General features: G+C 57.1%; 2 protein-coding genes across 2 annotated transcripts; both read right to left on the bottom strand.

Moving 5' to 3' along the window:
- Window positions 1–119: 119 nt before the first annotated feature.
- On the bottom strand, window positions 120–4,571 carry EX895_002380 (uncharacterized protein; the record flags this gene model as incomplete). Its single annotated transcript, XM_029882979.1, has 1 exon — window positions 120–4,571. The coding sequence occupies one exon, from the start codon at window positions 4,569–4,571 to the stop codon at window positions 120–122; it is 4,452 nt and encodes a 1,483-aa protein (XP_029740734.1).
- Window positions 4,572–6,704: 2,133 nt separating this feature from the next.
- Window positions 6,705–8,271, bottom strand: EX895_002379 (uncharacterized protein; the record flags this gene model as incomplete). The annotated part of the gene is made up of 2 exons (XM_029882978.1): window positions 6,705–7,999; window positions 8,109–8,271. The coding sequence occupies 2 exons, from the start codon at window positions 8,269–8,271 to the stop codon at window positions 6,705–6,707; spliced, it is 1,458 nt and encodes a 485-aa protein (XP_029740733.1).
- Window positions 8,272–16,391: the final 8,120 nt, after the last annotated feature.

The raw sequence follows: 16,391 nt of genomic DNA, 5'->3' as shown, positions 1-16,391 counted from the left end.
TCACCAGCGCAGTGACTTGTGGCTCAATGTGATGATAAAGATTCCAATGCATTAGACAAAAGTAGCTCGCGATGAGAAGAGCTTTTCATAAAACGACAAACAATTCCGTAACGCACATTTCAACCAGTCCACTCACCGCCCCTACTCAACGAAGCGAAGTAACCCCTCACCCTTTCGACCAGCACATCATATCTCCCCTGCTCCACCACCTTCCCCTCTTTCATCACCAAGATCCGATCACACCTCCGCATCATGTCGACATTATGCGTGATGACGAGCGTCGTCATGCGTCTCCTCCTCACCTCGGCCTCGCGCGACAGCAGCGTCTCTACGATCGCCTGTTGGTTTGTCACGTCCAGAGCGGACGTGCATTCGTCGAGCACCAAGATGGGCGCTTTGGTGCGCATCAATGCGCGCGCGATGGCGAGACGCTGTGCCTGGCCGCCGGAGAGCTTGCACGCCGCTCCCGCGCCCACTGTGGTATCGTAGCCGAGCGGAAGGGTGGAGATGAATGAGTCCGCGTTGGCGGCACGCGCAGATGCGTGGACGAGGGATTGTTCGGGAGGATTGCAGTCGTTTGCGCCGTAAGCGATGTTGTCGGCGATGCTAAGGTCGAACAGCGCCGGGATTTGCGAGACGATGCTGATATGTTCGCGGAGCCATGTGGTGGAGAGGTGGCAAATTGGGGTTCCGTCGACGAGGACTGTACCGGTTGAGGGTTCGTACAGCCGTTGCAGGAGGGCGGCGATGGTGCTCTTTCCACAACCAGACGCACCGACAATTGCAACGCATTCCCCACGCGCAACGACAAAGCTCACTTCGTCCAGCACCCGGGCGCGCGCCAGGCCGTCATAGGCGAACGTCACATCGCGAAACTCGATGGCGCCCCGAATCTCGCTCTCCATCTCCCCCTGCGCTTCTGTCCGGGTCACGCTTGCGTCTGACAACTGCACGAGCCGATCCAGATCCGCAAGTGCCTTGATGCTTTTCGAAAAGCCTGGCAGGAAGGTGAGCATCTGCGCCGCAAACGTCACAGTAAAGATAATCAGGTTGAACACCTGCATCATTCGCCTGAAGTCGTACTCGCCGTTGATCATTAGGCGCGCACCGACGTAGAAGATGAGCGCCTCGGCAATGTATGTCAGCGCATCGCTCATGCCGTGTCCGAAGCCGGCAAATACCGATGCGCGCATCCCGCAGCGCTGCGCCTCGTCCACCGCGCGCTGGTGGTTGCCATCGAACATGCTCTCCAGCCCCATCGACCGGATGCTGCGGATGTGCGAGACCATCGAGTGGAAACTCTCAGATACATGTTCGCGCTTGTGCTTGTTGCGCACCTCGTAGAAGCTGATCACGCGAGACTGGGCAGTGATCGCTACCAAGAACACTGGACCGAAAGCGACGCCGGCAAGGGTGAGTTTCCTGCCGACGACGAGCGCCCATCCGATGCCGAGGCTGATCATGGTCGCGATGAGCGCCAGCTGGCCAGTAATTTGCCCAAGAAGATTGCGCGCGTCCTCGCCATCCTTGACGATACTCTGGCAGATGCGCGGCGGCGAATTCTGCGGTTGGTCGAAGAAGGTTCGGTCTTGCAAGAGCACATTGCGGTACGAAGAGGAACGGAGGCGATAGAGCCATTTGTCGGCCAGCACCTCCATGAAGAAGTACCGGCTGAAAGAGAAGATGCCTTCGAGGAAGGCGACGAGAAGTATGAGAAGGCTCCATTTGAGCACGGCGCTGGCCTGATCCGACCGACCCATGTTGGCAAGGAGCTGGGCGAGGATGTAGCTAAAAACAGGCGTGAGGGTGCCAGAGAGCACGCAGAGGAGGATGCCGACCAGAAGCATAGTTCGGCTCGGGATGGTCCGCCAGAGGATTCGAAACACTTCGCGGATAGCGGGAGCCCTTGGCACGTTTCCTTCGTTGAGATTGTCAATGCTGACCGTATCGCAGCCGGGCGTATCTCCAAGATACGTCGGCGGCTGTGCATCCCACCTCTTCCTCTCCAACGCGCCGTTGCGTGCGCGTCGATCGCTCGCCGTCGAACCGGTAACGTTGAGCGTCTCCGCATCTTCCCAATAGCTATTCAACGCCTGCCGCTCAACCAGCCTTAAAGGTCTGAGGTGCGAAGGAGCAGCGTCGATCTTCTGCGAAATGATCAACGATAAGTTTTCCGAGAGAAGCCCGCCTTCGCGTTCCCATCCGAGCATTGATCTGTACTTGATCCGCCTATCCCTCCTGTTCCTGCGGCTGTACGGCTCGTCGTAAGTCGGCTCGGCGGTCTTGCTGCTTCCCTTATGCTCCACTGCGCGGCTCGAGTTCTGGACCCCGTCTCCATCGTCCCTTGTCTGACTTTGCTGCAAGTGCCACGTCTGGAACGGGCCGTCTTTGGACTCGAGATCCGAGCGATACCCCTGTTGCACCACGCGGCCGCTGTCGAGGAGGTAAAGGAAATCGTCGCGATCGATATGGGACAGGTCGTGGGTGATAATGATGGTAGTCTTCCCGCGTCGCCAGGTCTTGATTGCCTCGTGCACCAAGTGTCGTGTTGTTGGATCGAGCGCTGACGTCGCCTCGTCCAGGATCAGGATCGTCGGGTCCCTCAACCTCGCCCTTGCAACCGAAAGTCTCTGCCTCTGCCCGCCTGATAACGCAGTCCCCTTGCCACCCAACATCGTCTGGTACCCTTCCGGCAAATCCCGCACAAACTCATGCAACAGCGCCAGCCTGCACGCAGCCTCCACAGCCTCCCTCTCCACCTGCGGTACGCGCGTCTCCGCATCCACCCGCACATCCGGATCCTGCTTGCCTGCAAGTCCGAGCGCAACATTGTCGTGCACACTCATATCAAAGATGACCGGGTCCTGGTTCACCGCGCCGACGTGCTGGCGACACCAGTCGCGGTCGAGATACTCGATGGTCTGGTCGTCGATCTGGATCGTGCCTGCCGTAGGCTCGTACAGCCGCAGCAGGAGGTGCGCGATGGTACTCTTGCCACTGCCGCTGCCACCAACGACGTACGTGAGTTCTCCGGGGGCGAAGTAGAGGTCGACGCGGTCCAGGACGGTGGTGGAGGCGCGCGAGGGGTAGGCGAAGCTGACGGAGCGCAGGTGGATCTCGCCCTGGCAGCGGGTGGGGGTGATGCGGCGCAAGCTTTGGACAGTGCGTCTGGCGGAGAAGCGGGAGGAAAAGGGAGGCGCAGCCGTGTAAGGGCGGTGCTGGGCGAATTTATCCGGGCTCAAGAGGCCGGGAGAGGGCGTGGAGGGGATGGCATCGATAGGCATGGGCACGGCTCTGGCTCGACGTGGGTCGTACTCGAGCACGTCAAGGAGTGATGTCGCAGCGGCGATGCTTGTGGGTGGAGTCGGGGTGAGCGTCGTTCTGTCTTCAGTGTGTTCTGAAGATCGTGCGGAGGCGGTGGAAATGGGAGAGGACTGATCTGAACGTGCCTTGCCGCCGGTGAGAGTGGCATCCGAGCTGTTGATCAGGTTGATCAGATTCGCAGCGCCCATCTTGCCCTTATCAATGTACGACAGGGCCATAACTATCTCGTTCAGCGTCGACGACACAAGCAGGCTCGACATGAACACCGTCATGACCTGACCGGGCGTGATCTTTCCCTTGTCGACCAGATGGCTGCCGAACCAGAATCCTTGCACAAACGTTGCGAGTACCAGTCCGCTCGTGACCCCGAATCGCGCCGCCCACCAAAGCATCGTCCGTCTGTACGCCTTGCAACCTTGCTTGAGCTCCACCTCGAACCGCTGCTCCTCCCTGTTCTGCGCGTTGAACGCCTTGACGGTGTTGATGGCCTCAACTACGTGCTCGACGAGCGAGGTGGCTTGGGTGGTGCTCATGCGTTCGCGCTGCAGCGACGGAGCTGCACCGATCTCGGTCGCCACGGTTAGCGCGAGGACGACGGGGATCGAGGCGAGAATGACGAGGGTCAGGCTCCAGCTCGTGTAGAGTGCGAGTACGAGGCTGGCGATGGCTGTCGTGGTGTTCTGGATCACGTTGCCGATCTCTCTCGATACAGCGACGCGGATATCATCGCACTCGCGAGCGACCTTTGTCATGAGCCCCGCGGGCGAGGTCTCGACCTCGTCGGCGTCGTCTGAGGAAGTGAGCCCCATGCCCGTGTCGAACCAGCCCATCTTCTTGGCCAACACGCTGGCGAAGACGGCACTCCTCACGCGGGCTGCTGTCCGCTCTGCCAGACAAATCCAAGCTGAAACGGAGACGGTGCTGATGCAGAACGTGGCTGCGGAAAGCGCGAGGAGGATGTACACGGTAGACAGGACTTTGTCGAGGAAGTGGTGGTCGACGGTGGCAGTGATGGTAGAGGGTGGTTGGGAGTCGGGGTTGTAGCTTGCGAAGTCGTCGAATGCTTTGCCTACGACTTTGGACACGATGGTGGGTACCATGCCGACGACCGTCGAGCAGAGGATGGCGGGGAGGAGGAGGAGGACTGCATCGCGGGATGTGAGGAAGCTGAAAAGCAGTCGTATGGATGGTCTTGTGTGAGTCGATGGTGTATGTCGCTTGGATGGACGTGGTCTGGTCTCCGACATGGTGTCGAGTACTGTCACTAACGAAGATGGCGGCAGGTGTTCGTTGATGATGCTTGCTTCACGAGACAGTGGATGGAAGAAGCGGACGGATGAGGGATGAACACGTCGGCAAGACATGCCTCAGCAAGGAAGATGTGGATCAGGAGAACAAGCTGGAGCAAGAGCTCAAGAGTCTCGCATGTATGAGGCATGCTTCTTCTCTCCATCACTGTCTCACACGCACACGTCTGGAACGCCAAACAAACCGGATGGTGCCATTCTGTCCCCAATGTGCCTACCTGCCCTTTGTAATGCTGCGCCCAGCTCTCGCATGAGAAATCTCAAACCTTTCACATTAGGCGAGACAATCGTGCCAGAAAGATACGATGGTGATGGGGTGAACAAAGGGAGAGACTCGACCAATCTCCCACGCTCTGGACAAAGGGAAGAGGTATGGGTTATGCCTTCCCCTTTGTTGTCCAACAGCGCCAGATGCCACGCGGAAGCGCAGCGCCCGATGGCCGTCTACAATATCGGGAAATCGAAAACAATTTTTTTGTTATCATTGCTTATGTTAGACCCACAAATCTCAAGCCATCGGGCGGTGGGCGGCGTTTGAAAGTGGCCCCGCATCGTTGTTATGCAACGTGTATCCGGGCCACATTAAGATTCGACGGCGAGGCCAGCAGCAAGCAGCGCGCAGTAACCTGGGTCGTGAACATGACCTCCGTTGTTATCGTTGCTCGCGGGTTGGGGGGTCGGCCTGTCAACGCTGCCCGCGCAGCTGGACGCCGAAGCACTGGCGTCGTTGACTGTGGCGTCCGGTCAGGCAAGGAGGAGGGGCGGGGGATGTTAAACTCAGGGCCGGGCGGCGCAGGCACTCAGCGGCGGCGTGTGATCCGAGGCAAGGGTTTGCAGCTCTCCCCCCCTTGCGTTTTTCTCGCAGCCGCAGTGCAGCCGACCTGCCAACCGGTCGGCGATTCTATTCTCCGCCGAACCACGCCTGCTTGTTGTTAATGCTGGTGCCTCTTAGTAGCTGCGCGCGGTGTTGTCAAGGGGAGAGGGAATGACAACGAGAGGATCGGCGACCCTTCTCGTTTTGTTTCGTGTTGTTTGGCAACAGCGTTCGAGAAGCGTTCGTTGATCCTCAGAATTGGTTGACCGGAGAAGAGGAACTTTAAATGTTGGAAGCGGCATGAGAAGCGGGAAAAGAAGGATTCGAATTCAGACAACAGCAAGAAAAGGGGGGCTTGGGTTGGTGGCGGAGTTGTCCAATGTGCCTTTCTCCTGCGTAACACCGAGGGGAAATGTGTGAGACACGCAACGCAAAACGCAAAACTGAGATCCAAATCTGTATTTCCCAACCGGGGTCACCACACAAAGCGCAGGCAGGGGTTTGCATCCGAATCGTCGGGAGCTCGCTCGCTGTCCGACCAAAAAGGGGCGGTTCCTGGCAGCGTTGGGCTAGGGAGCGTTGCAACGTATCCTAAGCGACGGCTGTTGTGCTTGCTTCTGCCTTCGAACTCGCAAGCCCTGCTGCCGCTGGGCGTCTTGCTCGCACGCTTATCCCCGACCTAAGCCTCGGTATGCACTCTCCCCTCTGCTCGCCAATCTAATCCCCTTGCACCACCACCGCCCTCGACAGCTTGACCCCGCGCGCACGCTCGCTCGCGTTCCCAGGCTAGCGGTTCCAACTCCGAACCTCAAATGCAACTCAAATGGCATGAAACGCACAGCTGATTGTGTGTGTTGGTATCAAACCGACGATGCTATTTAGGGAAAATGCGAGTTTATAAGAAAACGGGGGTATCTAAGAGGAAGAACCGAACACAGCGCAGCCAACGAAGAATGCGACTGACAATATGCTAAGCGAACTGTATCAAGAACTAGGGGAAGGAGAGAGTGTGAAAGTGAGGCGGCAAGTCACCTATCCACAGCGTCTGACCGGATCATCTCGAGGGCTTCGAGGCCGATCCAGACCTGTGGAACAGTTTCTTGTGTGAGAATTTTTTTCTTTTGGAAGAAAGCAAGCGAAACTGTAAGGATGCGAGAAATGCTGGAAGACAGGCAGGCCTTTTGTTGAAAGGCTGCCATGGGAGTTGATGCTGCGATAAAGTGAAGTGAAAAGACACGCTGCTGGAGAGCGCCGAAGGCTTACGACCTCCAGCTGTACGGGTGGAGGTACGCCGCAGCCGACGAAGCGTGCTGACCAAACCCAGCGTGAGCCACCGGCTGGTGAGGGAGCTTGTATGCCACAGTCGATGTGGGGCTGAGCTCCACCTTGGCGTCAACGCCATAGTAGCGCGCATCCTCCCACTGCGACGACTCGAGGTCCGAGGGCGGGGTATCGGGCGTGGTGCGACCGCTCATGATCGAGCGCGAAGCGTACGGCGACGGTGTAGCCGACATGCCGGTCGAGGGAGCGTACGACATGGACGAGCAGATCGACGACGAAGAGATCGACGCTGCGGGAGAGTTCGAGTAGTACGCCGACGACGACAAGGTAGACGATGTCGAGAGAGGCAGGCTGTGCACGGGCGTCGTGTAAGGGCGACACCTCTCGCGTGCCGTGTTGATGAACGGGTGGATGAAGCTCGGTGCGGTGGCGCTCCTCTCCTGGCGGTGGCTGGCGCTCTTGACCATGGCGGTCGAAGTGGGCAGCGAGGTGCTGCTGGGGATATGGCCCGTCGAGGTCGAAGCAGGCGCCGCGGCGGCGGCGTAGCCCGAGATGCTGGCGCGCGAACCAAACGCGTGCGACACGCTCGACTGCCTTGAGTGGCGACCGGATGAGAGGCGGTGAGGGCCAGCGTGCGAGTCGATCGACGGCGACGAGAAGCCCGACGATTCGAGCGCAGGCGTAGGTGGCGCCGACGACTTGACGCTCGAGACACTCTCGGATCGCTGGCGAGGCGACTCAGACACTGAAGACGTGTCGACGCTGCTGCGCCTCGACATAAGCTCCAGGATCTTGCGCACCACAAGGTCGATGCGACCACCATCCACATCCTGCTCGAGCTCGTAGGTAAACACTTCGAGATCCTCGGGCGAGACGTTGACCTTATATCCAAGGTAGCCAAACAGCTCGCGCTCCATCTGGTTGATCTCGCGCAAGCTAAACAGACCCTGGCCGACGATTGCCCAGCTCTTGTTCGAGTACGTATCGTCGCAGCTGCTCTTGCTGGCAATCATGAGTGCAGAGATGAACAGACGGTGTCCCGACGAGCCGCGTGCAGCAGGGAAGCGGATCTTGAGTCGCAGTAGCAGGTACAGCGCCTGGAAGGTGACGGCCTCGGGGAGGCGCGTCCTGTAGAGAGCGTAGGCGATGAACTCCGAGAGGCGAGGAGCTGGTGTACCGTTCTGCGTTGCTGGCAGCGAGGCCGAAGCCGAGGTCGAGTCGAGGGGGCAGGCAAAGAGGTACAGAATGAATCTCTCGCAGAGCTCCGACGTTTCTAGTGGTGGTGACGAATAGAGACATAAGCGCGAATGAGGTAGGAGTCAGTCAACAAGATCTAATAGGCATCTCGCCGATACTATATGCGGCTCAAGCGTGAGACTTACCTCGGTAGCCGTAGAATCGGTCCTGCTGTTCAGATCGCTGGGCGGATCTTGATGACGACGACGAAGGCTTGCTCGACGAAGCAGCAGCCTTGGATTCGCTTGCCATCTTAGGCTGGTAGCCGTGAGAGGCGGTGCTGTAAGCAGAAGCGACAGAGGCGGCCATGGTGACGGGAGGAGGTGGTGTAGGTCGAGGGAGCAAGTATTGTGGATGTGCGAATCAAAGACGAGAGTGGGCGATGGAGGCTGCAGTGCACATTTAGGGTGGCAAGGCGAGCAAACTGAGATGCAACGAGGGATACAGGAGTAGAATGAGCCTTCGCAAAGAACGAGGGCCAAGAGAAGTGGGGTATGCAGAGGCCGTGATGCTATGTATGCGCGAAGAAGAGCAAGGGTTGCGAGAATGCTTTTCGGGTTTAGAAAGGAAATGAAGGATGGGCGCTTGTTGTCGTGATGGGCCGGAAAGAGTTGAGGTGGTATCGGTGAAAACAATTGGGCGACTCGACGAAGAAAGCAAACGAAGAACCGAGCTAGTTGTCCTTGTGGGGAGAGGTCGATAGAGCTTTGTTGGATGTAGGCGATGAAGGACAAGAAAGGGCCGTTGGATGTGTATCTACCAGCGAGAGAATGCTTTTGCGTAGAGAACAGGGAGTGTATAACAAGAGGGAACAGGGAAGGAAGAAGGAGGAGTGCGTCGGATGAGGTGAAGGGAAGGAGGAGATGGACGATGATAGGATCGACAAGAAAAGGTGGAAGGATATATTGGAAACCGAGCTGGAGGGAACGATGAGACGCGAAGAAGGCGACCAGCAGCAGTACCAGCGGCGAGGAGCCGGAAGAGAGCCACAAGCGTTGTCTGCGAGGTGTGAGTGTGCGACAGAGCGTCAGAACCCTTTGTTGCGGCCATCTACAAGCTCAAGCGGCGGCGGCCAGATCTCGTTGAAGGGCAGCACGACAGACAGGCTTAAGGTTTTCTGGAGAAGAACTCGACTCAATCGCGGGCGAGCAGCAGGGCGGCAGAGGAGAGCAGCAAGATAAAAGCAAAACACAGCAGCAGGCCACACAGCACAGGGCGTTACGGGACGGGGGTTGACACGCACACCTACACCCAGCTAAGTTGCTCAACGCACCACCCGAATTTGAACCGGTGAACGAGGGCAACAAGGACAGAGTGTCTGCTGGAAGGCTGCTTTCTGGCAGGGAGGCAGGCCTGAAAGTCTACAAGTTTTCTGGACGTGGTTCTTTATTCCCTACTAGAGGACAGGACAGGAAAGGAAGGTTGAGAAAGGAAGGAAGAAAAACCAGGGGTTGAACGGGCCGTCGGAAGAACATCCAGATTTGGCGGAACCGAGTGGCGAAACGAGCGAAAGCGACAGCGAGCGAGGGACAGCGAGAGTGAGAGGCTCCAGGCTGGTCACAGGCAGAGAAGAATGAGCCGCAGACGGTTTGTCTGGTTCTTGGGTCCACAGGGAGGGCTCAACCGTATGGAGCACAGGCGAGGGGCGAACTCGAGTCCCCAAGTGGCGATCGAGCAGTAGGGTGAGGCGAAAGGACGACATTCGAGAGTGGAAAGAGGAAAGTGGACAAGGAACGGCGAACTCTCTGCCGGTTTCTCGACAAAGAACGAAACCTTGCGCAAGACTCGGGTAGAACCAAAAAAGGGGGGCAATGGCATTGAAGCGAACTGGGAGGCTGGCCGAAACCAATCTCTCAATAATGACTGGGGCGGTGACACGGTGACGGGCTGCTGGCTGACCTGACACTGGACAGAGGACGCGGGTTTGAAATGGCGGCTGCGGCTGCTGCACCAGCTGCACGGGGCAAGCAGGAAACAGTGGATGGACGGACAGTTTGGTGAGATTTTGCACTGTGTGTGGCGAGACCTTGCCAACTTGGACCTGAAGCACACAGTCTCAAACTTCCTGATACAGGAATTCGCATCAAGAAAAAAGGTCCCGTTTGAAGTGGTCTCAGACGGGACCGCAGAGGCAGAGAGTGGGAAAATGGGAGAGAAGAGAACGAATGTGACTCAAGAAAGGGCAAGGGCCCATGTGCACTAGCCAAAACAGGGGGCCTGTGCAGCGCAGCGCGTCAAGTACCGAGAAGTGCGAGACAAATTGGCCTAATTATTTTTTTCCTTTTTCCCCTGCTTTCTGTTTTTCGCATGGAAAACGTCCTAACAGTAAGAGTGACAGGCGGAGTCCAATTCCGCCAAAAAAAGAAAATTGGCACGGCGCAAGTTTTCGCCTCCAGATCCATTTTGGTTTTTTTGATCTTTTTAATTACATGTATTTTTCCCCTTCTAGGTGGACGACATCGACGTTCGTTCCCCGAGGCAGGCGCTCGCTCGGTCGCTCGGCCGGTGTAAGATGATAGTGCGGCCCTGTCTCAGTTAAGTAAACACAAGGTGGTAACCGGTCGCTGACAAGGCAGTGACAGGTAGAGTCGGTCACCTTCCCGCTCGAAAAGACTAAACGCAACTCGCCCGTCAAGTGGTCATTGGCGAGGTCGTGAGCCGACTGTTCTTTCGTTTGGCGTTCGAGGACGACAGGGTGACGAACTCCGAGGCTTGTTGACACGAAGCTCACAGCGTGGGGCGGCAACAGTAGGCGCAGCCGCGGAAAGCCAGTGATCCTGTAATTGCCCGTCGTGCGAATCCAAGGCACGCTCTTGAGCCTATGGTGGAAGGAACCTAAAAGACAGAAAACAAGAATTGGTTGGACAGCGAACAGGTTGCGAAGGTCAGGCGCGAAACGAGAGCGTGGGCCTTGTCACACGCTCTATTCGACTGCGGGTGGTCCGCTTTGTTGCTCTACAGGAATGTCTTCTGAAAAGTTATGGGGAAACCCGTCCTTTACCCAACCTGCCAGCCGATTCAATCAACCATGTGGAGCGTCGAAAGAGTGTCTCAAAGAGACACAACCGTCAAACCCCGAAGCGCGTGTAAGGGGGCCGAACAAGCGCTTTCCGAACGCCAAAGGCTCAGCAACGAGCGCTGCGGCAGGACGTGGATACACGCTGCCGCCAAGACGTGGACAATCTGAGGCAGAACCCTCGCTGGCTTCGAAGCCGCGTCCGCGTGTGTGTGTGTGTGTATGTGTGTGTGTGTGTGTGTGTGCGCGTGTGTGTGTTGGCACTAGTCCTTCGAACTATGCGAAGCGACCGCACCGTAAACGAGTCGCCATCACCACACGGTGCAGGCCCAAGGCGTGGGGAAACATTCTGGCTCGAGCGGCGTATGCGGCGTCGCCACCAGCTTCGGCGTCCGGTGTGCAAGGGGTTCGTCGCAGCCCATCAACCGAATTTTGGTTGCGAAGCGGCGATACAGAAAAAGAGAAAGAAAAGGATGCCAAATTAGAGCGCGTGGAACAGCATCTAACGTGAAGCAACACGGGTCCTCGCCGGGGCGCTAGAGTGAGTCTTCTCTCGCAGAAGTTAGCATGGCGGCGAGGTCGTTCAGCCCGTCAGTCCGAGGATGGAACGGCGGAGGTGGCGGCGTGCAAGGAGGCATGCGGCAACGCTGCGCGAGCGCCGATACAAAGCTGGGCGAACGGCAGGCTAGACGAGCACACCCAGTGCAAGCAAAATACAGCGCCGAGCAACCCGGACCACCGAGCTTGTTGTTCTTCGCGACCAGGAGCCACAGCATACCTGTTGTCTGGGTGCGTGACTGGGAATTCGGCTGCTAGTGGCTCAGAGCGACAAGCCACAGCAGTCTAAAATGGTGGGCGCAGCTGCAAGGCAGGGCCAAGATCAAGCAACATGTTGCTATCCAAGGTTGCAAAGAAAGCAAGGCGGAACCGGAATTCAGCAAGAACGGACGACGGAGTCGAAAAAAGGCGGAATGCGAAGAATAGTTGCGAAGAAGGTCCTCTCGCAGCAAATCTTGCATCTGGTGCAGCCCTTGAAGGATTGCTGGGCGTGAGATGCCAGCGATACCTCCGCGATTCTCGGAAGGCCCTCTCTGTCTCTGTCTCTCGCTCGCTCGCGCTGGCGACCAGGTTTCTAGCACCGGATCTCGCTGGCTGGTCAGTCGTGTTTCCGAGCGCACGCAGTCCGAACAAAGCGCTAGACGAAACCATCAATGCACAGAACAGTAGGGCACCTCTATAGGCGAAGGCATGCAGCATGGGCAGGAATCAGCTCTAAACAGCATCGCTTCAGCACGATCTAGCTCCCTCGCTTCGCTCGCACAAGTTCAAGAGAGAACACGCCTGCTGGCTTCCTCGGAACAAGTCGACACGGAACCTCTGCATCGAGTCTAGCACGCCTGCTGTGCATCATGTGCGTTTGTGTGTGTGCGTGTGTGAGCGCTAATGAGTCGAAAATAAGCTTTCCTTCCTAACTAAGGGCTTGCTGCACGGGGTTTGCGTTGGTGGAAAGTGGGCCAGCCAGGAGCGGAAAGCGCGCCGATTGGGTGTGGCATCGCGTGGTTGGTTGCTTGGTTGGTTGGTTGGTTGCTCAGTTGGCGGCAGAGGTTTTACCGTGGCAGCTGCTAGCAGACCACTAGCGTTGGCTGGTTACTACCCCATGTCCAATCACGCATTCTCCCACGGCCTATCAGAGGCCGCGGCAACGCCCGAATCGCGTCGCTCTTTCCGCAGAAGTCGACCGACCCCTTGTGCTTCTTCGTGCACTCTCTTTCTCCCTTTGTGCGAGTGCCCAGCACAGGATCCCATTGTCTGCTGCAGCATCGGCTCCTGCGGCGTTTGGGGTGGCATTGTCTCCAGACTCGTACGGATGCGGAGCGAGTCGAAACTGGACGTACTGCCGTAAAACGGCTCGCTGCATAGGATCCTATTGTGATCCAACAAGCTTCGGCAGACTTTGCATATTGTCCCGCAAGAGCACTTCTGATCAGTTTCCTGCACCAGAGTCGTGGATCGCCACGATTGTCCAAGGTCTAGCACCTCGAATCAGGTAAGGCCGCCAATGGCTCCCAACTATGGGGTCGATGGTCTGCCATTGTCGCCTTTCACAGAGAGGCAGGAAGCGGGAGATGTCGTGCTTTCCGTTTCGCGCTCGCAGATGAGGAGTTCATGTCTCGTCAAAGCGTGTTCCAGCGCTTCGGATCTGACAGAGCCGGTGTGGATTGAGCAATTGCCACGATGCGACTTCTGCCAAGAGCCAGAGTCGTCCCCCAAATAATTTTTTTGTCCATGTCGGCTAAGCTCCGAAGTTCAAGGTCCGATCGACTTCGGCAGCGAGGACAATGATGCTAATCGCAGTCCATCCTTTGATCCGTCCCCATCGATCCCAACTGCTAGCCAATGGCCAACTGCGCATCAACAACAACACCCATGATTAAAGATCACGGTGCTCGACGAAAGCGAGAGTTCAGATCGTGGCCCACGAGAGCTACGGATGAGTGACCAAGTCGGCGTCGCTTCCGAAACACGAGAGTGTGTGAGAATCTGGAGCCCGTCTACTTGTTCGGATGCGACCGCTATCACACAATTGACACGCTGGCATCGAATTGAGTCGAGTTCCGAATCTTGCCGTACAGGGTAACGAAGCGGCTCTCGGATGATCCGTTAGATCGATGAACCCAGGTCGAGTGCGACCGGGAAGGAGAAGAAGAAGGTGACAACAATGATGATGACGATGACGATCAAGAGCAGCAGTAGCAGCAGCAGCAGTCGACTTGGAAGCGAGGGTAAGCCACAGCATCGTCGCGGAGTTCGCTTAGCTACTGTAGTTTCTTTGTCCTCCACGCAGAAGAGGCAAAAATGCCGCTGGTTTTCAAATGTTAGGCCTCTGAGCTGCAATTTGCAACTCGACTTCCTGAGGTCGGGTGCCGGCCACTTGGCTCCTTGACTTCGCTTGCGCTTCCCGAGGCCACTTTGTGGTCCTAAGCGAAAGGCTCGGTTGAGCATTCGGTCGAATTTGCAATCACAGCCGAGCACGACCACCCAAGTAATTTTCTCTTCTCCCCTGTCTCGCGCGACCACTCTTTTCTTCTTTGGCCTGGGGCAGCACTCTACGCGAAGCACAGCAAGCGCTCTCTCTACCTCTCTCTCGCTTTTCACTAGCGCGTGCTTGGCTGCAAGAGCACTTCTCTCGGCCGCCTCGGCAATGTCGGTCCGGAGGCCGGCTGCGGTCAGCATACAGCAGCGTACAGCAGCGTACAGCAGCGTACACCAAAACGTACGCTAGATCCTTCCAATGCTGCTTGCTGTATGCCAGCCGATCATCACATCGAGTCGGCACTGTCCACATAGACACTTGACCACGAAGATGCAGCCGCTGCAGGCGCGTTGGAAGTAGATCGCGTCGTCTGCCGCACAGTCGGTGCCCGGATCGGCTTTTCGTACGACTGTGTTTTTTTTCTTTTGTTAGCCGACGCAGCTTATCGGTCTTTGTTCGGGCTCCGAGGCAGGCTCGCTCGGCTTGACATCGGGCGGTCTCCAGTTCATCCAAAAGCATCTCTCCGGATCGGATAGTTGAAGGGTGAAACAAGCCATACGTCAATGTTCGAGCTCGTTCCAAACGCTGATCCCTGACGATCTGACTTGACTACTGTATTTCGTCAAGCATTTGTGTCTTTGGAATCAAGCACAATTAATTCGAGAAGGAAATCGAGGCAGCAAAAAAAAGGACCAAAAAAGACAAAGTTGCACCGACCGGGACGAGACGTGTGTCCGAATGACAGCCGCGCCACCGCCGACTTTAGTCGTGCGGCACCGTCCCCCGATCCGGTGTGCAGAATCGCTAACGCATACAAGACAATGCTGACGAAGAGTTGCTGCCGGCACACTCGAAAGCAGCAGGCATCAGTCCGAGAGTCGCAAGACCGGCTTAGGGATCAATGCGGGTGTAAAGGATCAGCGCACGTGTCGCAAGAAGGGGACGCGTCTCGTCGATCGATTCGGCTCGGTCAGGGCAATACCAGCTTGAGAGGTTCTCTCTTCCAGCACGGCCTCGCACCGCGAACAGCCAACGGCGGGCGCACTCGCTTCAGCATCTGCCCAGCAGCCCAGCGCCGGTGGAAGCGCTTGCTTGTTTGTTTACTCTGTTCCGATTACCCAGGCAAACTTGCCATGCAGTCGAAACGTACGCTTTTATCCTGATGCGGCAGGCAGCTGCGACTCTGGTGCGTCGTGCAGATCGTCCGGGTTGCAACTCGCCTCTGCACTGCATGCGAGCCCAAGAGCCGAAAAAATAATCGTCTAACTTTCTAACATCACACCTTCACAAACTTAGGGGCACTAGCGACCCGCCAATCGAGCTCGTCGGAACACGGGTTAGGGGTGGCAAAAGGGCTTCTGATGCATGAAGACGGGCGTTTGTTGTCTGTTTGTTGGAACACAATCTAAATCTGGCCTTACGGCAGACGCAGAAGGGGCTTGCGGGTGATGTCGGACAGGCGTGGGAACTTTAGCGTGGCGAGCTCGCAATGTGAGGACAACGCGGGCTGAGGCTCGGTGGACGTGAGAGACCGGAGTGTTTGTGTCGGTGACACTTGCAAACAAGTATTTGCGCACAACAAGTGAGCTTAGGCCAGTAGTAGCTGCGCTCTGTGTCTCACAAGGTGACCATCCAGGCCATGTCAGAACATGTATATTCATGGGCACGCCGTCTCACGTCTGGTTGCCAAGTCGTGGATAAGTCGGTACTGCGAGCCGAACGGCGGAGCTTTGGATTTGTGGGAACCGACGCCTGGCCTCGCCGTCGGAAGTCTCGCGGGCCGAGCAAATGGCTGCGAAGAGAGAGGAAGCGGATTTCATTTCTGCACAAAGGGACACAATTTCAAGCCCAGCTGGCTGTACAGCAACGAGACTAGGGTGCGACGCCCAACGCCGCCGCTGTAGCCTCTTGCTGCTAGAAGAAATCCCGAAAGACTTTCCCAACTGCAATTTGAATTGCTCGCAGAACGTCGGCCCACGCTGGCGCGACCAAGAGTTTGTTTTGGAGCTCCGCGGTTCGCCGAGCGCCACCACCACCTTGCTCGCTGGTGCATAGCTTTCAGAGTATGGCTCACATGCCCGCAGCGCCAAGAGTGTTCAAAGGAGCGCTCTGACGGCTCATCCACGTTCTCTGCTTTGACTTGCTAACAAATGCTCGCTTGCCCAACCAGCGACACGAGACACCACAAAAACAGGCCTATCAGTTCCGAAAGCCGGCAGCGTGCTCCGTGGCTGCTGCATACGCTTGCTCAACTCGGTGCAAGGGCCAAAGACATCGCTGGAGATGAGAGATGAGACATTCGCCGCTGCTCACCAACGTGCCGGTCATCTTGAGCTCTAACCAGCGTGAATGCTTTCTGGTGCCGGCCAACCTTGATTT

This window comes from Sporisorium graminicola, chromosome SGRAM_14 (assembly GCF_005498985.1).
Source record: "Sporisorium graminicola strain CBS 10092 chromosome SGRAM_14, whole genome shotgun sequence".
Lineage (NCBI taxonomy): Eukaryota > Fungi > Basidiomycota > Ustilaginomycetes > Ustilaginales > Ustilaginaceae > Sporisorium > Sporisorium graminicola.
The sequence above is the reverse complement of the archived record's forward strand: the minus strand, read 5'-3'. Positions and strand labels throughout refer to the sequence as shown.